At 36.2% G+C, this 23,180-nt stretch overlaps 1 protein-coding gene across 5 annotated transcripts in view; it reads left to right on the forward strand.

Moving 5' to 3' along the window:
• Positions 1 to 23,180, forward strand: part of Cdh18 (cadherin 18) — an 814,309-nt gene that overhangs the window by 784,026 nt on the left and 7,103 nt on the right. For 4 of the 5 annotated variants that reach the window (XM_017795255.1, XM_017795257.2, XM_008821759.2 and 1 more), the window contains exon 10: positions 1,557 to 1,674. In XM_017795255.1, coding sequence (XP_017650744.1) covers positions 1,557 to 1,674 — 118 coding nt within the window. Of the gene's footprint in view, positions 1 to 1,556; positions 1,675 to 7,234; positions 7,358 to 23,180 lie in introns of those variants that run through there. The other variant, XM_017795256.1, reaches the window with a different exon arrangement.

The raw sequence follows: 23,180 nt of genomic DNA on the forward strand, positions 1-23,180 counted from the left end.
AGCAGATAAAACTCCCCTGAAAAATCCATTTATAGGTATTATGCATTTCTTTCTTTCTTTCTTTCTTTCTTTTCTTTCTTTTCTTTCTTTCTTTCTTTCCTTCCTTCCCTCCCTCCTTCCTCCTTTCTTTTCTTTCTTTTTTCCTTCCTTCCTTCCCTCTTTCCTTCCTTCCTTCCTTCCTTCCTTCCTTCCTTCCTTCCTTCCTTCCTTCCTTCCTTCCTTCCTTTCTCTCTCTTTCTCTTCCTCTTTCTCTCCCTCCATCCCTCCCAACCATCTCTCTCTCTCTCTATCTCTCTCTCTCTCCTTCTTTCTTTCTTTTGAAACAGGATGTCCCTTTAGCCACAGCTGCCCTAGAAGTTGCAGGTAGATCAGGCTGGCCTTCATCTCACAGAGCTCCACCTGCTTCTTCCTCTGCCTTCCCCCTTCTCCCTTCAAGTGCTGGGGATTAAAGGTCCACACCACCAAGCCCATAATAGGTAAATAATTTTTAAGATAGGAATATATAATTTTGTCTATTTGTTTGGATATCTATTTTTAGGTCTTTAGTGATCATTAGAATGCTTTGTTCCTCCACTTTATTAGCTACTTTTCAGTTGTTGTGAATAAATGCCATGACCAACTTATAGAAGGAAGTGTTTCTTTGGCTTACACTTCCAGAAGGATATGAATCTGTCATGGCAGGGACGTGTGGCAGGAGGCAGCATGGGCAGAAAGCTGAGAGCTCAGATCTTCAAGCAGACACAGGAAGCAGAGGGAAGCTGGTAACAGGATGAGACTATGAGCTCTTAAAGGCATCTCCACTGATGTGCTCCCTCCAGCAAGGCTGCACCTTCTTGGGACTCCATACCTTCCCAAAACAGCACTACCAGCTAAGCTTTCAAGTGCTCAAGTCTTTGGAGGTCACCTCATCAAGCTACCATACCCGTGTATTCTAACTTACTCTGCTCATCAATGCATATTAAGCACAGATTTTAGGATCGTTTTGTTTTGACCATTAGAGATGAAAGGTTATTAGTAAATTTCTGAGAACTATTTTGTAGCCTGTGCCAATTTCTCAGAGATTTTAGAACATATTACAATCCCTGGGTGACTCATGTTTCTCTCTGAAGCATAGGCCCTTGACCATTATTTCCAGTTCCTTTGAATCCAAAAAGGTGTGTGTGTGGGGGGTAGACTATTTCTACATGTATTGACAGATTGTTAAAATTCATGTAAACAATACTGCAATGCTTCCTGTTTCTCCAAAATCTTATGACCAATTAGCCCCAAGGTATTGTGAGTCACAAAGAAAACAAATTTAGAGTATTTGTACCATGGTAGAAATTAAACTGTGGACATTGTAAGTTATACTATAAAGTTTTTCCTACAATCAAATTGGATGGTGAACAAGTTAATATATATTTTGATGAATTTAATTTTAAACACTTGTGTTGGAAAAATGTATCTTTAAAAATGTCTTTAATTATTAACAACTTAAATGATTAAATGATACAGTATAATTAAAATCTAGGAAATAACCAGACTAAACTTACTGTTAGTATTTTTCTGTTCATTAGGTTATTCACACCATCACTGCCACTGATAAAGATGACTTTGCCAATGGACCAAGATTTAGCTTCTTTCTTGATGAGCGTCTTTCCATGAACCCAAACTTCACCATTAAGGACAATGAAGGTGAACATCAGTATATTTTCTTGATTTCTGTGTTTCCTGCTTTGACTGATGTGGTGTAGGCGTGATTCATTTTGTTTTACTCCTATATGCTCAGTAACAGCTTGCAAATCAGCATTCAAACTCAATTTGATGTTAATGTGTTATGATCAGTGAATAGCTTGTATTTAAAATAGAACCATATGTACAAATAAAATTTAGTGAATTTATTCAGAAGCATTCCTTTAAATAAGAAATGTACATGTAATATGCTCTTGGGCAAATTTTAAGAGAAATCTTAGCTGACAAACAAGCTTATGATAGCTGTTGCAACTGCTAGGAGACAAAATATATTTAAATTAGGGAAAATGAAAAATATGTCCCAGAGAGAGTCATGAAAGAAGATGCAATGTTTGAAATCATCTCACATTAATAAAACTATCAAGATACATTGCAAAAGTTATATTTCCTCTTGTTATGAGTTTATTCCAAAAGATAGGCAGAAAAATATGCATAATTTTAGAGTGCTCTGGTGTTTTTTAAGTTAATTTTATTTAACACAAGTTAGTAACTGCAAATGTCCATCATTATTCAGAATCTACATTAATTGTTAATTCCACCATTTATAAAACTTGTTTGCTCTTTGGGATCAACTGAGGTAATTAGCACACATAATTTTTCAATAAAAATCAACTCTCCTCTCCAAAGTGTCTTTCCTGTTGATTACTTGTAAATGCTATGGTTTGGGATTTACGAGTTGGCGTAGAATCCAAAAAGGGAAGCAACAATAGATCTGTATTGGGGGAAACATTTAATCCCTTTTCTGCATACATGTAGCAAACACATTTTCTCCTTGCTTTGTCTTTAAAATACTGTAACAAGGATACTCAAATGTGCATTCAGGCATACAAAGTTAATATGAAAAAATGAATCTTATTTATATTCCCCATTTGTACTAGCCCTCTCGTCTGCTCTACTAATAAGAGCATATTTTGGCTGTGATTGTATGTGACAACAATTGCATTTAGCTTGGCATCATACATTTAGTTCTCTCAAACATTCCAATTAACAATCTAATGATTTCCATACTACAGGTGACCTTTAATTGTTTTTCTTGGCAGATTCAAATCTTATATGGATATTCATATTTCAATTGCTTTGAAATTTCAAAAAGGATAGTTTATTTATTTTCAATTATTTGATTTGATTATTTTATTGTGAAAATTTGACAATTGCATAAAGATATATTTAATTCATTGTATTTAATATACATAAGCATAACTTTGAAAACATATTTAGGAAAGCCTTATAATTTTCTAGGTGTTGAAACTTATTTTAATGACTAAAATTCTTTCATAGATTATTATTGTACCTGAAATTTATTAATTATGTTATTATATTTTAAAACTGCCTGGTCTGGGAGATGCACAATGAAAAACTTACTCTGTAACATGAAGACCTGGGTTTAGATCCTCCAAATACACATAAAGATGAACGCAGTAGTGAGACTTGGTAATGTCATTGCTTCTACACCAGGATGGGAGCTGCGGAGAGGAAAATACTGGGAAGCCCACAGGCAGGCTGGCCTGGTTTGGACAGTAGTGAACAGTAAGAGAAGCTTTCTCAAAGTAGACGGAAGGTGAAGACCAATTTCAAAGATACCTCTACACACATACAAACACATACTAAAAATAAAATGTCTTCCATAATATTTTATGGACATTAAATGTCTTGGAACTAACATTTAATGACTTCCTCTTCAAAGTATAAACACAATTTAAAAATGGTAAGTGTAAAATTCTCAGCATTTATTTTTTTTCCTTAAAAATGAATGTTTATACTGGGCATGGCAGTGAATGCCTTTAATTCCAGAACTTGGGGGTAGAGACAGGTGTATCTCTGTGATTGAAGGTGAATCTCTACCTATATAGGAAGTCCCAGGCCAGCCTAGTGTATGCAGTGAGTTCCAGGTCAGGTGGGACTACAGGAAGATAGTCACATCAAACATTAAAAAATAATGAATACTTATATCATATAAATCGTTCCAAGCATGGGGAATCTACTCATAGAATTACATCATGGGAAAGATGTTTTAACATATTTCTGGAAATGTTTCACAACTCTGAGGTTTATAATTATACCAGCAACAGTTTATCATGTTAGAAAAACATAGTGGTCCCAGTTCGGAGCTGAAAATATGTTTGACCAAAAGCCATGGTTGTACTAGTAAGGTTCCTCCACTTTTCCTCTGAGCTTTGGATTTTTACCTATTAATAACGATTGGAAATACAAACCTTGCAGCCTTTATACTAATTATGTTATGTGAAGGATCAGATTGTTTTTTCTTCACAAACAATGAATACCTGGATAATAATGTGAAAGATAAAAAAATGCAGGCCTCCTGGACCAGGGATACTGAACATACTAATATTTAAGTCAGTTTTCACTTACAAGACCCCAGAATACATAGAGGGAAAAGTTTTAAAGAAAAAAGTATATTACTTGCATGAAAGGGCCTATTCACAGAAACACATGCAAATAGACATAGCCTCTAAATCAGACCAGATAAGAAACCACTTAGCAAAGTGATGCCTCTCACAGTACACTATGGCAAAGAGCACTTGTAGCAAAACAGAGAACCCGAAAGGGGGAGAGAGAGAGAGAGAGAGAGAGAGAGAGAGAGAGAGAGAGAGTGTTATATATGATAATCCTGAGAGTCAAAATTATTAAAAGAGCATGTGTGGGGATGACTTTTCTGGAAAGACCTTCTGTATTACATAACCTTGTAAGAAAAGTTAATCTTATATTTTGAGATCTTTTAACACCATCTCAGCTTGTTTATCATGTAAAATAATCTTACTAGGGCATGGACTTCTCTTGTAATCAACTTTTACACACTAAGCTAATCAATTAGCTTTAATCTTAGGTTATGTACCCCATCTCTCCTGCATAACCTTTCCTTGCCCCTGGCCCAGAATAATGTGTGTGTGTGTGTGTGTGTGTGTGTGTGTGTGTGTGTGTGTGTTGTGAATTTATCAGTTCTGAATGCAACAGCTTTTGAAGTAATGAGTTATCCATACTTTATTTAGCAAATAATAGGTCATATTAGATTGATAGCATCTGTTTGTGGCTGTGTATGCTCTGGGTCAATAGGGAGTCAGGCAAGGAAAATTCTTCCTTGATAAGAAGCTCCTCATTCCTTTCCCATGTAATTTGGATGTACTGTTTAAATAAAGAGAGAGTGTGTGCCCTTGGCTAGAACACTTCCAATAGAAATCAGAAGGTAACAGTTCTAAGAACAAATCAGACTCATCCTTGTTTTAAATTACTGTAAGAGGTAAGCTGTCTTTATTCAGGCATCACTACACTGTGGCATTTCCCCAGAGTGGATGCATTATAAGATGTCAGAGAACAGGGCTGGAGAGATGGCTCAGCAGATAAGAACACTGGTTCTTCTTACAGAAGACCCAGGTTTGAATCCCAGCACCCACATAGTAGCTAACAACTGCCCATCAATCCAGTCCCAGGAGATCCAGGGGATCCGACAGCCTGTTCTGATCTCCACGGGCATTGCATGACACAGGTGCACTTATGTACACACAGGCAATACATGCATACACATAAAATAAAAAATAATAAATATTTTTTTTTTAATTTCAGAAAACAAATTCCCTGTGATCAATAAACATACCCACGAAGATATAATAGTTTCTACATGTTCATTGTTCTAAGACAGTAAGAATGGGATGGGAGAGGGAGGAAGAAAGAAAGCCAGTAAGGAAGGAAGGCAAAAAAAAAATCTTTGTTGAATGAACTAGAGAATTGTTAGATGATGTGGGACAAAAATCAAACAAATATGTATATGGTTATTGACAACAGACTATACACATATATTTTTAAATTTTCACTATATGTCTGGAAATCGTTCATATCAAATTCAGATAGGTGATAAATGTGAGACAGAAAGGAGAAGTAGAACCAGTTAAATAGTAAAATATGTACAAGTGTTGTTTTCTTATTTAAAAAATTGTTCTAGGGGCTGGAGAGATGGCTCAGCAGTTAAGAACACTGACTTTTCTTGCAGAAGACCCAGGTTCTAATGGCAGCTAACAACTGTCCTAACTCCAGTTCCAGGGGATCCAACAGCCTCTTCTGTCCTCTGCAGGCATTGCATGACATGGTGCACTGACCTACAAGCAGTCAATACACACATACACATAAAATAAAAATAAAAGTATAATATTTTTTAAAAATCGATCTATACAAATATGGCATTAATAAAGTTTAAGTAGGGATGTTTTCTTATAATGCCCATATTAACATGAAATTAAACACCCTTGTGTCAATGTTTATGGTCTGTGATAATGTCCTCATAAGGACTGTCAGGATCCATTTCTTGTTCCCACCAGTACTCCATGGAATTGAACAACCTCATACCGAAATGGGGGGAAGGATGCACTTGGTGTATGGAGCAATTAGATCGTGCATTGCTCTTCTCTCCCTCCTCCTGTAGGGAGTGAAGATCAATGCTTGCTTTATTTTTTGTTTCTTTTTTGTTTTTAAAGACATGGTCTCCCTTAAAGCCACAGCTGGCCTGGACCTCACTTTGTAGACCAGACTGGAATTGATCTCACAGAGATTTCCCTGCCTCTGCCTCAAAGGCACAAACCACCATGCTTGGCACTATCAGTTCTCTAAATGGACTGAAAGATGAATCAAACCTATCATGAAAAGCAGGTAATGGCTAAAAGCTTAAACAGTAAGTTGAGTAAATCCTACCTAAGGTGTAGAAATGTATCAGAGAGAAAAAAGAATAAGACCCTTATGATGTTGATAGAGCCATGGAAAGTGGAAACCAAAATAAGAATTATCAGGAAAGATAAATCATAGTGACCCAAGATATTTAGGTCATGGAAACTACATTTCCTTTTTTTGTACTTAAAGTAAAACAACATGAATTTATTGGAAGGCAGAGAAATTAATAATCTAAGGCAAATAATGCAGGAAGACTTATGGATGTCTTAAATTTGGTGATAGGAAAACATTATTACAAACACTCATATGCTATTTTTATTGTTTTATAATATTTTAAGATATTAGGATAATTTCTTCATCAAAGATGATATCAGAACTTCTTTCCTTTTCAAATACCACCCCTGCCCAGGTTATTTGTTTGAAAAGACAATTTTCCATAGGTCTCTTGAAGTTCTATATTATGTGATCAAATCAAAATCATCAACTTCACTTTTGCTCTAGACCTTCTCTTCTATAATGATTGTTACAATCAGTTTGGAAAAGAGATAGCTCTCTCTTAGAAAACAAGACACTCATTTATTGTCCAGTTGATTAATGAAATGACTCAGAGAGATTTTGGGTGTACCTGCTTTCAATTCCTTAAAAATGATCTGGGGTTTCTGATCAATAATTATTCTTAGGTGGAGCATGAACTCACTGTGTGTACCACATGCACCTGGTCTCCTACACATCACTCCTATTCATCCTATAATATCAAGCAATTGATGTGAATGAAAATCCATTTGACTTAGTGCAACTTAAGTAAAATTTCCCCTTGTTTCTGATACAGGAGCACTGTGCCTTCTTCCAGAAACCATACATTATGGAATGACAACACATTGGCACAGAAGCAAGAAGACAATCCCTCCACACTTACTAATTCATCATTGATCTAAATCCAACATAAAGCTATTGTAAAAAGTGTCTATTATATAAATTATTAGTGTGTGTATATTAAATTCATATATAAAAGATGCTTTAATAATGTTTAAGCCCAGGATCTAAAGGATAAGAAATACTCTCATACCAGTGTAAAAAGATCTTCCTTTTAACTGTTTGATCTTCCTATTTCTTATGAACACCATTCTAAATAACAATTTAAATACTAAAAGTTTTTCACCTTTTCCTTCTCATTACATTTAAAAGAAATATTTTATTGATGTCGGGCGTGGTGGCCCACACCTTTAATCCCACCACTTGGGAGGAAGAGGCAGGCCAATATTAGTAAGTTCAAGGCCAGCCTGGTCTACATAGTTCCAGGACAGCTGGGGCTACAGGGAGACCCTGTCTCAAAAAAGACCAAAAAAATTTTTATTTATTATTTTTATTTTATGTACGTGAGTATATTGCCTGCATGTATGTAAGTATACCTGTGTTGTGCAATGCCCGTGGAGGACAGAAGAGGCTGTTGGATCCCCTGGACTGGAGTTACAGACAGCTGTTAGTTGCCATGTGGGTGCTGGGATTAGAACCCAGGTCTTCTGCAAAAACAGCCAGTGTTCTTAACCACTAAGCCATCTCTCCAGCCCTCTCATTACATTTTTAAACACACATTCTTTCGTCAATAATTTGGAATCTACTAATATATCAGAATAGTTCAGAAAGAATGACATTAACGTTTCATCTCGTTTTTAAAAACAAGTTATTTGGCTTACTTAGTTTTTTTTACTCACTGTGAGAAATGCTTGGAATATACTGGAAGAAAACACCAGCATGAAGCTAATGAACTGCTTGGAGAGCAGGAGGCCTGTCAAAAAAGAAAATGTCCAAACACTAACTGCTTTGGTTGACAGTCACTGGGGTTTTTTGTTGTTGTTGTTGTTGTTGTTGTTACTGTTTTTGTTTTTGTTTTCTATTATACCTATATGAGTCTTTGGCGAATGTTTATTTTATTTTTTGGTTTATTTCATTTTATTCTATTTTGAGGCAGAGTATCCCTGTAGCCCCAGCTAAGCCTGGAGTATACTATTTAGAGCTGACTGGCATAGCTCTCACGAAGAATTCTCTGTCTCTGCCTCCAAAGTGCTGGAATTAAAGGCATGCTCCATCAAGCTTGACTATTGTGAATATTTTTAATAATTTTCTCTCTCATTGAACACATTAATCTCATGAATCATATATTCAGTATTATCCTATTCTAATCACAGGAGCAGATGCTAATTTCTTGGTTTATTTATGTGCTTTAGTTTGCTTTTTAGTGGGATTGAGACATGTTGCATAACAAAAACAGTGGCATATTTGTGAATGCATAGCCTGGAAAGATGTAGCCAAATACAAACATCTGGGAAGGTGCAAAACTTCATATAGTTGTGGTTTATCACAAAATTTGAGATCAATACAGAAACAGCATACAACATTTCTGTTAGACGTTAACCAATCTTTGTTGTCACAATGCCTTAGTGTCTCCATTTGTAAAAGGATCTGATTGGCTGTTTTCCAATTTTGTTTTATTCATGCAAAGAGAAGTAATAATGTGAAATATTTGAAATTACACTTAAACTACCATCAAACAGAGGTAAACATGGAAGATGATTTACAAACAATAAAAAATAAATGGGAACAATCAGTAAAGAAGTAACTGAAAGAGGTCTCCTAAGTGGGGCTGGGGCTGCAGCTCAGTGTGGAGTGCTTGCCCAGGTGGCAAGAAGCCTGAGATTCAATCTCCAATGCCAGAACAACAAATAAACAACAAACAAAAAATTACCCTCAGTGAAGAAAATTTTTACTTTCGCTTTAGATTCAAAGGGTGTCAGCATATCTGTGAGAAATTCTCTAACTTGACAGGTGAGGAGATAGCGTTATAAATTTCCAGACAATGATTTAATTATAAAGAAATCAAATGGTGTCAAAACACTCCTATGCAAAATAAAAAGCAAATACTGAATAGATGTTTTAGTGATATGTGTTCAATTAAAAACATCTTCCTATCTAAAATAATATTCACATGCTAGTTGTGGGAGCACATATCAAGCCACCTAATGCTTAGAATGTAATAGTGTGTATGAGTTATGATACAATTCTATTATCTCAAGCTGGAGGGATGGTTCAGTGTTTATAAACACTGACAGTTCTTGCAGAAGACACGGATTTGAATACCAGTACCAATATGGCAGCTAACAACTGTCTGTAACTCCAGTTCCAGGGGATCTAACATCCTTTTCTGACCTCTGTGCGCATTGCATACTTACACACATGCAAGTATAGCACTCATACCCATAAAATTAAAACAATAAAATTCCACCATGAAAATATCTAGTCATCAAGGTTAAGTTCAAATAAGATGAATAAGGTCACATATATTTAAAGGTAAAGACAAAGTAACAAATATTGAATTTATAATTATACCTTCCCCAGAAACAATTAATTAAGCATAAAATAAAATTACTAATAAAACAAGAAAATCATAGTAAGAAATAGAATACTTCTTAAAATATTTGTTATTTATGCTTTGACTATTTCAATGATTATTTTGATTTATCAGAACTAAATGAAAACAAATTAAACAGATATTCCACTTTATAAAAAAAGAAAGCCATGTGTGCACACACATAGGCCTCTTCCCTCTAAGTGATTTTCATGCCTCTCTGCAACAGGAACCAGTCCAGGTCCCACTGCATCATTATTCAGCAACACTCTTCTCTGCTCCTCATGGAAAGAATGTTTCCCTCTAAGAGAAACTCTGTAGTCAGCCTTTAGGTTACCATTGTTTCTCTCCTGCTACTCAGTCTTTAAAGTGACATGTACTGTTTACAGTGTGTGAGACAGAGGTGTAAGCTGTCCAGAATCAAGGTCCTTAAATTACCTGCCATTTCTTCTTTAATAATTCTTGTTCTATGGTTGGAGAAATAAGGAGTAAAGGAAATACAATTTTCAAATTCAAACCAGGCAAATGTAAGTATAGAGAGATCATTAACTTTGTACTTCAAAGTGGACGGAACTTGATTTGACTTTAAAACATAGAGTCCATCTTTCCAGATAGTCTGATTCATAGAACATTTTCCCCAAAGTGGGAGGTTACAGTTGACAGATGATTCCATGATAATGGTGTCAGCATACAAAAATCCCATGCAAAATCAGACAGACAAATAGTCAGCATAGAATTGGCGAAATGAACAGCAGACCCCAATCTTAGCTGAGGAAATACTGGCAGCTGATTCCTGCTGGGTGAGGATGAGCTGATTTCCCTAAAACAACAGACTCTAGGCTGATTAGACCTCAGTGTAGGGACTTGCACAGAGGAATGTCTGGGGACACTGATTTGCCTCATTGGGCCTTAATAGGGATGACAGAGTATATAGGTTCGGGCAGAGGCAGGGGACTGTGGGATTGTGCTGGTGGGGAAGGGGTATTGAGATAATTAAGATTCTTTGAGATATTCTGTATAAAATACTCAAAAATTCAATAAAAAGAACAATTGATAGATAAATCATTGTTTACTTTGCCGAGGAAAATCTAGCCATCTGGCAGACACTTAAGGGCATTTTAGTTACCTTTTGAAATACAATAATTCCTAAAGATAGTGACCTGTTGTACAATAAAAAACCAATAAATTAGTCTTCCATCCACCTCATAGGTGCTATAGTGCCAGTTGTTATTGACAAAAAAAGTGGGCTTTGCTAAGAAATTCTCAGTATTTATCAGGAAATTGTTATTCTCAACTTATCAAATGACTATTTGGAGAAAAATCAAATGGATACTTCATTTTCCATATATACAGTTAGACTGTTTATATTTGCTTAATGTTGAATATATATGTAATATATATATCGTATTAGCTAGTATGGTGGTAATAATGTAATCTTATTTTAAATTTAAAATCGAAATTAAGGAAGTAATTTTAAACTCATAGGAAAGAAATGGATAAAATAATTCTTGACTACATGTAATTTTATCTTTCTGTCATCTTCCTTTTACTCATAAATTTTTAATTTTAGCACCAAAAGTTACCATTAAATTATTTTAGCTTCTTAAGTTATTAGCAATAGAAAAAGAGCTGTAACCATAATATGCCAAGAAAGACTAATGGATCTAGGTCAGAATCAAAGTTCTATGTTTGCTGTAACTTTGTTCATGCATTTCGTAGTATATATGAACAACCGAGTCCTCCAATGTAAAGTTGTCCTTCATAAGCCATAATAAATCTGTCTTGTTTCTTCATGCTGTTTCTACAGGGACTAGGCTTTATTTAATGTAAGAAGATTTGTCAGACTAAGTCTTAGGCTTAATTGTAACTGTAAAGTATATTTGTAAATCCTTCAGAGGTTAGCAAAGAAAGAGGTCACCCATAATTGTGTGTAGTTCTATCTCTCTATGTTTTCAGGGTTCCAAATCACATTTTCCCCTGACAAATTCAAATTGCGTATTAGAGGGAGCTAGAAAGCCAGCTTAGCGGCTCTTGCAGAGGACCCATGTTCATTTCCCAGCATCCACATTGTGGCTAACAACCATGCTTAACTGCAGTTTCAGTTCACGTGACACCCTCTTCCGTCTTCACTTGGTCTACCTTACATGTATGCCAGCAAAACACTCTTGATATAAAATAGAAATAAATAAAACAATTTTATATAAGAAATTTTATGATAATTCACTAATGTAAATGCCTAACATCGTTTTCTACATTTTTATGATACATATTTTCAAATTTTTAGAGTTAATTGTATTTTTAATGTAAATATTATTTGTAAAGAAATACAGTGCATTGAAAATTATCATTGTAATCATAGTTGCCAGATTTTCAGTGCTATATGTGTCAAATGTATATTGCTGGGACCTGAGATATGGGGTGAAAAGAAGAAAGGATTTTTGCCTCATGGCTTCAAAGATCCAGTCTGTGGTCACTTGGCCGAGGTGCCTTGAACCTACAGTGAGAAAGCTATCACTGCAGGCATTTGGAGGAACAAAACCCCTCATCAAATGTTAGCTGGGAAGACAGAAAACAGAAAGGAGAGCCTGCCTGCAGGGACCTAAATGTACTCCTATAGTTTCCACTCCCTAAATATTCCACTTTAACTGCACATTGCAAATGGGTTGTTGTAAGGATTATTTCCTATACTGATCATGTAGCTGGGTTTTTTTTTTCTTTCATTTTACTTTGAGGTTTTCATACATTTATAGAATGTAATGCAAACATACAGACTTTTCATTCCCCATTTTCCCCTCTATTCCCTGCTTTAGACCTCCTAAAACCTTTCTCTCCTAATTTCAGGTCTTTTCATATTTTTATAGTTGATAAACCACTAAGTCCAATTAGTGCTATTCATATGTGCATGGGTCTAGGATCATCCACTGGTGCCTTCGAAACCTACAGTGGCCACACTCTTAAAGAAAAGGGATTCTTCTTCTCAGAGAAGCTATTACCTGCCAATAATTGTTAGTAAAGGGTGTGACCTGGAGATCCTAGATGGAGACCTCCCTCCCCTGTGTAGCTGTTTTAATGCATCCTCTGAAGTCCATTCTTTCAAATTTTATAGTTCACTGGTAGAGAAATGCAGTTATTTAGCTTGATGCACAGCTGAAACACTGAGAGCTTTTTAATGCTTTTTATATTTATTCAGCATTGCCAGATTTATAGCAGTCAATATCCCCCCAGTTTTATTTTTGTCCTTCAAACAAGAACTCACAGCTAGTGTTGTAATGTGCTTAATTTCTCTAGAGTATAACCATTTAAAATTCTGTTTTTATCCACAGGGTTTCAAGAAAACATTTAATGATTTCTCCCATTCCTAAACAAAATACTGCACACATAATCATCCCTAAGTTACAGACCAAGCACTAGGCATCCTCTAATGGACGTGACAGCCGCTGTGTCCTGCTGACTGACTCAGCCGCTGTCAGTGACGAGCTGGGACATGTTGCTTTTATGTTACTGTGGTCCATCTTTCCTCTATAAGTCAAGTCTGGGTCTCCATTTACTAACATTTATCCACCTTTACCTGACAGAATTGTGCTGTCTTGTTTCTGAAGGAAGTCTCTCAGAGCTTAACTGGTGCAAAGTCAGTAAAACAAGAAAATGGGAATTTTAAATGCAGCCATGTTTCAGCAGACCTTTTACTTTAGATGGAAAAAATAGGCTTTGGTTTTCTCTTAGATTCTTTAAGGCGTCGTTGATCTTTTTGTGTGTGCGCATGCACGTGTGTTTGTGAGTGTGTGTGATTGTTTTATACAGCACTCTTACATGCTTCTCCCTTCTTGAGTTTGCAAACTCATACTGCTGTCTCTCATCTTTTACCCTCCCACTCATAATGAAAACAAAAAGAAAGCTGACACTTATCCAACAAGAATAAAAAAGAACAGAAAAATAAAATTAAAAAATGCTAATTTTACCATTCCATGCATTTTGTTTTGACATTCTTTGTCACAGTACTTCGATGTACATCTGCCCCACCTTCTACATTATGACCAGAAAAAAAGTCCCAACAATTTAAAAGTACTATGTGTTCACCAACCTGTCTTAAAACTATCTTCAGGGTTTGTAGATCTAGTGGATAAAATGCATTTTCCTCTGCAACAGCTCAGCCTTTTCGTGCTCTTTGTTAAAGGTACATGGTTAATATTGAGTAGAGGGGTTGCTTGGAGTTCGTATTTCAATGTTTTAGTGCAAGTGCTTTTATCTTTATTTCTACCATTATATGGCTCTTCCATGATTATGAATTATTGGGTATATTGTTTTGGATTTTGAGAATGAAAAACATCTGCCTTCTCCTCCTCTTCTATCACCTCTTCATGATCTTTTTCTTTGGAGATATGTCTCCCAATATCAAGCATAGTGATCAAGACCTTGCTACGAAGCTCAACCTGGCAATAAGGCCCCATCTTCCTCCCTCTGTCTCCTAAGTGCTGGGATTAACAAACATGCACTATGACATGCCTGGTCACAGTTTTCTTCTTAAACCCTTCTTTATGAACACTTATGTAAACTCATGTGTTATTCATGAAGGGATCTACTAATAGCAAAGTTTCCATTTCTGTTTCATGTGTATTTATATTTACGTTTTAGTGTCTAGTATAGTCTTGAATGTATGCACACCAACATAAATCCCTTCTGCATAAAATGGCCAAGGATTGAATCACTTTCAAATGCAATTTTCAGAATGTTGTTAAAGATTCTACATTTTTTGTATAGAGAGTTTCTCGCTCGGAGTGAGAGAACATTTTCTTGCTGGGAGTGAGAGAACATAGAGGGGGAAAAAAAAGAAAGGGAACTCAAGAAAAGGAACTTTATATCTGATGAAAAGAAGTATTAATTGATTTCTAAACTCTTTTGAGAGAAATGTCTGGGTTTTCCTATACCACATGAAAGGTAAATTTAAATTTCAAGGTATTTTTGATGCATTATTTGTGCATCTAAAAGCAGAAACAGTGGATGGTTGTGATTATTTGGAATTTAAAGGTGGTCAAGAAGGAGTGGGAACAGATGGTCAACGGATGGGAATCCGGGGTGTGAATGAGAACGCACTGTCATGTTGAATGGAAGATTTGTGTTTGGGCAGAGAGACAAGTTACACCACAGGATGTTTACATGCCAAAATGAACAGACAGAATTGAGATATGCAACTGAGACTAGAGTCATTCTCAGGCTGTCCAAAGGGGAAGTCGTGGAACATAGGATGATGAGCCATCCTTAGGGAATCTAGATCACACTGGTGAAGTATTTTATGATGTGTTCATTCATGAAAATGTAATGTAAAATTTTAACAGAGGTCAAATTCTTTCTGAACATAGTTCAAATAATTATGTTTCAAGCCATTTATGTAAGAGGAACTTTACAGGAAATTAGAACAGTGATCTGGGTTGTCACGTGTTGGCCCTAATTGTTAAAATATGAATGACTCTCAGGGCTGCTGGAGGACTAGTGAAAACTCAAAAACAGTATGAAGCCCCTGCCTATCCATCTATCTTGAGTGCGGTATTTTTCTTTTCATAGGAATAGCAAAACAAAACAATAACAACAACAAAAAACATTCAAACTAATTAGAGACAACTGAGAATCTCAAATGTTTCTGTTGATGTGATATTTCGGGGGAGGTTTTTTTAATAATTTGCTAGTCTATACTGTGGATAAAATATATCTTTCAGCCTACTTTAGAAAATAAGGGATCCATTGAAATGATAAGATTGTGTGGATACTGCTTAAATTCAGTTGCTCAGAACATGTGCCTTCAATTATTTCTAAGATATAATGTTAGATTTTAAAATGAATTTATATTAACCGCTGAGAATATATTTAAAGTATGTCTTATTTTAACTTTATGATACTTTAAAAAAAGTAGCTCAGAGAGCAGAATCCACTCTATAGAATCTTCTAAAATGTGGACAAAATATGATACATAACATGAATTCAATAAAATATATCTGAACTCCATGACCCACATGTAAGTTGAGTAATCCAAACCTTATGTTGTAGCATCTGTCAATAAAGAAATTTAGAGGGAGCCGTAGAAATGGCTCAGCCATTAAAATCACTTTCTACTCTTGCAGAGGACTCATCTTCCATTCCCATCTCCCACGTGGAGGCTAACAATGTCTGTAACTTGACTTCTAGGGATTCCAATATCCTTCTCTGGCCTCCATGGAATCGTATCCACATGGTGTACTTAGGTACATATAGACAAAACAATCATACAGATCAAATATAAATAAATAAAACATAGAAATGCAAATGTTGGAGGAAAGCTATCCAAAAATATGTTTAAGTATAAATATATTCATGAAAGATTCTACATATTTGTCAATTATAAATCATCCCTAGTATTCTGTAGCTCCATAAATCATATTTGCTGTCACTAGTTTTCAAAGGTTTTCTATTTCTATTCTAAGTAATCACAGTCAGAATCAGATCTTACATCTGTGCATGACCATCTCTAGTTCATTTACATATTCATTTCTGAATAACAAACTTGATTGTATAACTAAAGAGTTCATTATTTTTAAATTATTATTTTTATTTTATGTGCATGAGTGTTTTGCCTTGATGTATGCAAGTACATTGTGTTATGCAATGCCCAAGGATTCTAGAAGAGGGTGTTGGATCCATGGAACTGGAGTTACCGATGGTTATTAGCTCCCACACGCACTCTAGAAACCAAACCCAGGTCCTCTGCAAGAATAGCCAGTCCTCTTAACCATGAAGTCATCTCTCCAACCCCAAGACTGCATTATTTTGATGCATTCAAAACAACTCTGTAGTGTTTCTGCCTTGAACTGATGGTGCAGGTACTGGAAAAACATTAATTGTACTTAGAAATAAATTCATTTTGAAAATTGCATGGTATTTTCTAGAATTATTTACAGATGTGTTCTTCTGAATTCATACCTGACATGTGGTCACCTATTGTTTAAATTCTTTGTATTTCTTGTTTTCTAATCCTATCATCATCTAGTCAAGTTATGCTAAATCCACCTCATTTGGGTTAAAATGTTGCATTTAAAACAGAGGGAAAACTGCATTATCTATAATGTTTTCAAAAGGATTAATGAAAACTGCATATATTTAATGAGTTCTTCTAAGACTATTTCTACTCATTTGGCAGCTGCATGTTCTCTACGTCATTCTCTGCCTACCTCTATCTATTACCCAGCATCTATCCAGTACTTGTGTATATATATATACACACACATACACACACACACACAGCATTCCACCAAGTACACTTTCTTCAGTTACAGTGAAGTAGTTAGGTGCAGAACATCCCTGTCAAGAGCTCATTTTTCTACGGTGGTAAAGCCATCCTGGGTGAAATGCTATGTCTTCATGAATTCTCTTTTCTTTTAAAAAGTAAAATCTTCAGCTGAAAAAAAAAAGTTTTATGTCACCAGATCACAAATCTTTCTGTTTAAAAATAAAGTATAATAGGAACATATTTTTACTTTCTTTGGATTCTAGTGACAATTACCATGATCAATAGTGTAAACCATTAGGCAATTTGGCATTGTAGCTCACAGGGTCTACAGCAAGATGTGATCACTGTGACGTTTCTCCTATGACAGCCTTTGTAGCGGCTCTAGCAGCATGGACACCCTAGCAGGGAAGATGCTTCCAGGTCTGTTTAAGCTTGATATTTCTGTATCCAATATATGTAGTGTCTTCAGTAGCAACTTGCTGTCTAGTTTATTGTTCATTCAAGATCCATGGCAATAGATGACTTATTTGGGACATTCTGGAGGCAACCTGGTCATCAACTCACAGGGAGTTTTGAGTACTAGGATACTAGGGTTTGAGCTTGAAAAGCTATCTTCACAGTGCAACACTATCCACCCATACAGATAATTTACCTTTAATCTACCCCTTTTTGATAAAATCATATTTTTAGAAAGCTTGTAAAATAGGTTTCTATATGACTATTTCATATATCCTTGGTCTTTCATGACATTAACTTTATCTTGTTCTCCTATTCCCAAGAACAGGAAGGAGATTAATAAGGGAGACCAAGACCGAAGAGGGAGTGGAAGGGATATGAGAGATAGTATGGGGGGCAGCTCATGGGATCACAGTGCATCGCATCCCACTATAATGTAAAAAGAAATGCACATACTCATGTCTGAACATTAATGCATATGTGTACCTGGGAGATGGTTGGCAGGGAACACAATGCAAGACAGAAAAGATCTCCTTTAAAGTGGTAGGTGGAGGTGGTCTCCCAAAATAACACAGGATTTACCAAACCTCTTGGTTATCTCCCAGAACTAATAGATAAAACTCTGCTGTGAGGAAAGGACATACTTGGGGTACAGAACTGGAAACAGTGGAGCAGGAACTGACCTGGAAACTATCTCACAGAAGTTTGGCTAGCACAACGCTGGATGATAGTATGCAAACTTCCAAGGGAGAATAACAATCACGGGTCCATCCCAGCCCTGAAGCCTAATAACCAAGGCATCCAGCATGGCAAACTACCTGTACTGGTGCAGTAGTGGCACTGCTATCTAGGACAATGAACAGCTATCTAATTGGACTTAAAGCCCTCTTGATGGGAGTGAACTCATGGGTGACACTATACTCAGCCAAATACACTTGGCAGTAGAGTACATAGATCCTGGAGAAAACTCGATCTCTTTCATATCTCGAGACAAAAGAAACTTCTTACTATATGCTAAATATCGATCCTTATATTTACAGACAAGCATGATGTACAGCACTCATCAAAGAAACTTCTTTTTGCACCAGATGGAGGATATTGAAGAATTGCACTTCTGGTGAGGCACAGAGAACATATGTCTGGGAGATGCCCAGTGCTAGGTGAAACATCTGTGACTGAATCTCTACAACTAAGGCTCATGGAACATAGAGGAATAAGGGGCAGAGAGAGGGCTAATGCATCCCTCAACTCTCACCAGTGAGGCTTCCTTGTACAGCAGAGTGTGATGCCCTCAGAAGGCCACAGCTGGCCATGTTTTGGAGAATAAGAGAGTGCAGAGTGCAGGATGGGACTCCTGTATAGAATCTCACCCACCCACAGCTCAGGAACCATTGCAGGTGAAGGGGCAGAAAGATTGTAGGAGCCAGGGCTGGTTCATGAATATAGGGAGGTGGAGGCTCCCAGGCCACTGGAGGCTTGCTCATGTGAACTGAGGCAGTGGTGGTGTCAAGCGCAGCATCTATTTCAGCTCAATTGATCAAGGGCCCAAAGGGGAGGTGAGAAATAGGTGGTGGGATGGCACTGGACTGAAAACTATTTGGAACTGATTACTGCTGGGTGATGGAGAGTATGACTTACATATGACCGCTGGATGGGCTGACTAGACTTCAGTGGACACATTTACACTGAGTCCAAACACCTAAATGAATAGGACTTAACATGTGTGGCAGAGTGCATGGAGTTTGGTGGGGGAATGGGGGAGATATGGATGGGGGATTTCTTCCTTTCTTTTTTTTTCCTTTAGTTTTTTGTGTGAGGGACTCCCTGAAGCCCCAGCTGGTCTAGAACTCACTATAAAAACCAGGCTGTCCTCCATTTCATACAGATCCACTTGCCTCTATATCCCAAGTGCTGGATTACAGGCATGTCCTACCCTGCAAAGTTTAGTTGCCCCTTTAAACATCAAATATAGGACAGTATCAAATTACTGTTTGTTAGTAAACCATACACAAAATACATTTTTCCTCTTCCTTTCATATTTTGTGTCCTGGCTCAGAATAAGCACTACATACAGTTTTAAAGACTTCTTCTGGATTAACAAGATGCCCCAGTGAACAAAGATGCCTTCAGTAAAATTTATGACATGAGTTTGAACAATGGGCCCCACATAAGAAGAAGAGAAACTTAAACACAACAATCTGTGCTCTGACCTCTACATGTGATCTAGGGCATGCACAGTGCCCTCTCATTCCACACACAAAGCACACAAAAAAGTAAATAAATTGTTATTTTAAAAATTAATAGAATACTCTTTCATTGTGTAAGAATTTTAAAAATAATAGTTATTTCTGTGTAACATATCTTTAACAATTCAATGTGTTCTACTAATTTTTTCTCTACATTGACTATTTGAAAAATTAATTATGGAATACAATGATTTAGCAATGTACAATCAGAAAAAATGCTTTATAGTTTTGGAATATGGCTATCATAATTAAATCAATATAAAAATATTCCATTAATAAAAAGAATAAATATGAGATAAAAATACTTAAACCATTCCTCCATTGATACAGAATTGGTTCTATTTCACAGCCATTATGAATAGTGCCACAATAAACACTAGTGTGGAAATTTTAACATGTTGATACAGGAGGCTTTGGGGTAAATACCCAGTAAAAGTATAGCTTGCCCATATTATATATCACTTTTAAGGTTTTGTGAAAACTCTATATAATTTCTATACCATTTTTACTAGTTTACATTCTGTCAGCACTGCTTACAAGCTCCTTTAAGTCTGCATGTGTGTGCTCAATAATATTTGCAGAAATTTACAGCCTTTTTGTTTCAGTTGTGAGCCTGCGTTTATAATGCCCAAGTCATCTCTCCAGCATGGCATTTGCAGTATTGATGATTGCCATGGTGACTGATTTGAGCTAGAACCTCTATGTATCTTTAATTTCCATTTTTCTGATGGTTAACATGGTGGGATTTTTAAAAAAAATTATCTATTAATTATTATTTGTTGAAAGCTGTTTTTCACATTAGCCAATTTATTGATTGGATCATGTAATTTGTTTAGGTTTTTTTGAGTTCTTCGAATTCAAGATCTTAAATGCTCTGTCTGAGATGTAGGGATGATTCAACATACAGAAGTCGAAAATTTTAGTATATCATTTAAATATTACAAAAGGGCAGAAATCACATGAACGTCTCAGTTGATGCATTAAAAGGTTTGACAAAATTTGACATCTCTTCCTGATAAAAATCCTGAAGAAAATAGGAATGAATGAAAGATACATCAACAAAATAGAGACTGTATACAGTAAGCCTATAGCAAACATATCAAATGGGGAAAATTCAAGACATTTCTACTGGTTGCAGAAACAAGTCATTGCTGTCTACTTCCTCCACTTTTAGTCAATCTAGTGTTTAAGTGTTTGCTAGAATATTTACTAAAGAATCTTTTACAAAATTATTTAGTTTGTGTCTGTGAGTGCTATGCCTGCATGTAAGTACACCCCTGTTGTGCAATACCCAGAGGGGACAGAAGAGGGTCCCCTGGAACTGGAATTATGGACCTTTTCTTAGTCACTGTGAGGGTACTGAGATTTGAACCCGGGTCTTCTGAAGAACAGTCAATGCTATTAACACCTGAGCCATTTCTCCAGCCCAAGAAAATAATTGTTTAGTTGTTTTCTAAGTTATCCAGTGCCAAGTAATTGTTATAGTTGTAAACACAGCTTGGCTTCTCAAGAAGCTGACTGAATAAAATTATGCAGGATGTAATTGTAGCCTTCAGATCAATGTCTGTAGACCATAGTAGAAGGTATTGGTTTGGGATGAAGGGAAAGTTGAATTGTCATAAAGTTATAATGCCTCTTATGTCTGACCTTATTGAATATTTGGGGTCTAACCTTATCCCTCAAACTCTCACCAGAGTTTTGAGAATGGATTGATAATTACAATATTGCAATGGGGAACTGGTTATGTTCTCCTTCAGAAGATCTTGGACTCCTCTCAGGTGCAATGAAGCCCCCAGGAGGCAGATCTGAGCAGCATGTCCAAATGTGTCACAAATCTGTTTGCGGTAAGATACATTCTGGACTGAGCAATCATACATGTAAAATTTGGTCAAATACTATATACTTTTGAAGATATCAATATCAACTGATGGTGAATTGGTGAGGAACTAATTTCAATGGATTATGACACTAAATCAATTGACATCCAATTTGAGAAGAATCCTATACTTCCAAAGTATAAAGAATAAGAGACTGTAGATGTGTGTTCATGGATATAACTCCTATATTAAGCCTCATGCGCCCTGGGCTTAGGGACCATTGCAGAAGAGAAAGCAGAAAGATTATAAGAACTGGGAGGTGAATGACCAGAAGGAAACAGAATTTCCAGGAGGCTGGGAACTTGCTCATATGAACTTACAACAATGGTCACAGCAAGCACAAGACCCGTGCAAACTCAAACCAGACAAAAAATCCAGCATTGAAGTGGGTAAATGAGTAAGAAGCCTCAACATTAGCTGATGAACTGTTGGAGACCTATGATAATTGGAAGAGGGAGAATTGGTTTTCTTTAAGGATTGATAGTAAAATGTTTACCAGGCTCCAGTTGATGAACTCACATTGAGGAATATTTGGGCACATAAACATGGCTGGATAAGCATTAACATATATTACAGAGTGCATGGAATCCACTGACGAGATTATGGGGAGTGCGGATAAGGGAGTGGGTCTAAATATGATCAATATGTATTTTATGAAATTTTCAAAATTCAATAAAAAGGAGTCCTGGAATATATGATTTGTTCCCTGTGTGAAACTTATGCTCTAGAGCACTGGCTATTTGTCTTAGAAATCTTGCTCATAATGCAAACTATTTCTTCTGTAAAGTTAGGGATGTGGCACTCTCTCTTTTTAAAGTTGTGTGGACTGGCTAATATGCATCATGTCGGTATTGATCATAGTACATACACTTTACTAAGAAGTTATCTAATCCCAATTTAGCAGCCCTAAACACACAAGTACATCACTTAATGGACTCAGTGTGTGTGTGTACATGTGTGTGTGCGCGCGCACGTACATACACACACGCGCATGTGTTTTATATATATATATGGAACAATAACAAAGAAGAGGACAAGAATTTGTGAGAGTGTGGGAACATGGGAAGAGTTGGTGGGACACTGGGAGAGACAGAAATAATGCCAAGGAAATATTCATATGAAATTCTCAAAAAATAAAAGTAAATTCAAATATGAAAAAGTAAATAAAACTACTAATTACTACGGTCATTATTCATTATGAACAAGAGTTTGTCAAGCACAGTTAAATCAAGCTGGTGTTTTCATAATAATATTGTCGCAGTATTTCCATATTTTTAGTGTGTTCACTTGATCTACATACAGTTTCATTGTGTTTGGGAAGATCTGCATGTGTCACCACTGGCTTCAAGCCATTTTTGCCCTTTAATCTTACAGCTGCTATGTCTACATCCAAAATGTTTGCTTCCTATCTCCTCTTTCTACTGGGTTCCTTCCAACATTTATTTTAAGTAGATTTTTTAATTTGGGAATCAATATTAGCTATTCCTTTAATAATTGCCCATTCATGTTATGTTGTCCATTTACATGCCCATGTCATC

This window comes from Nannospalax galili, unplaced genomic scaffold (genome assembly GCF_000622305.1).
Source record: "Nannospalax galili isolate Female #2095 unplaced genomic scaffold, S.galili_v1.0 scaffold207, whole genome shotgun sequence".
Taxonomy (NCBI): domain Eukaryota; kingdom Metazoa; phylum Chordata; class Mammalia; order Rodentia; family Spalacidae; genus Nannospalax; species Nannospalax galili.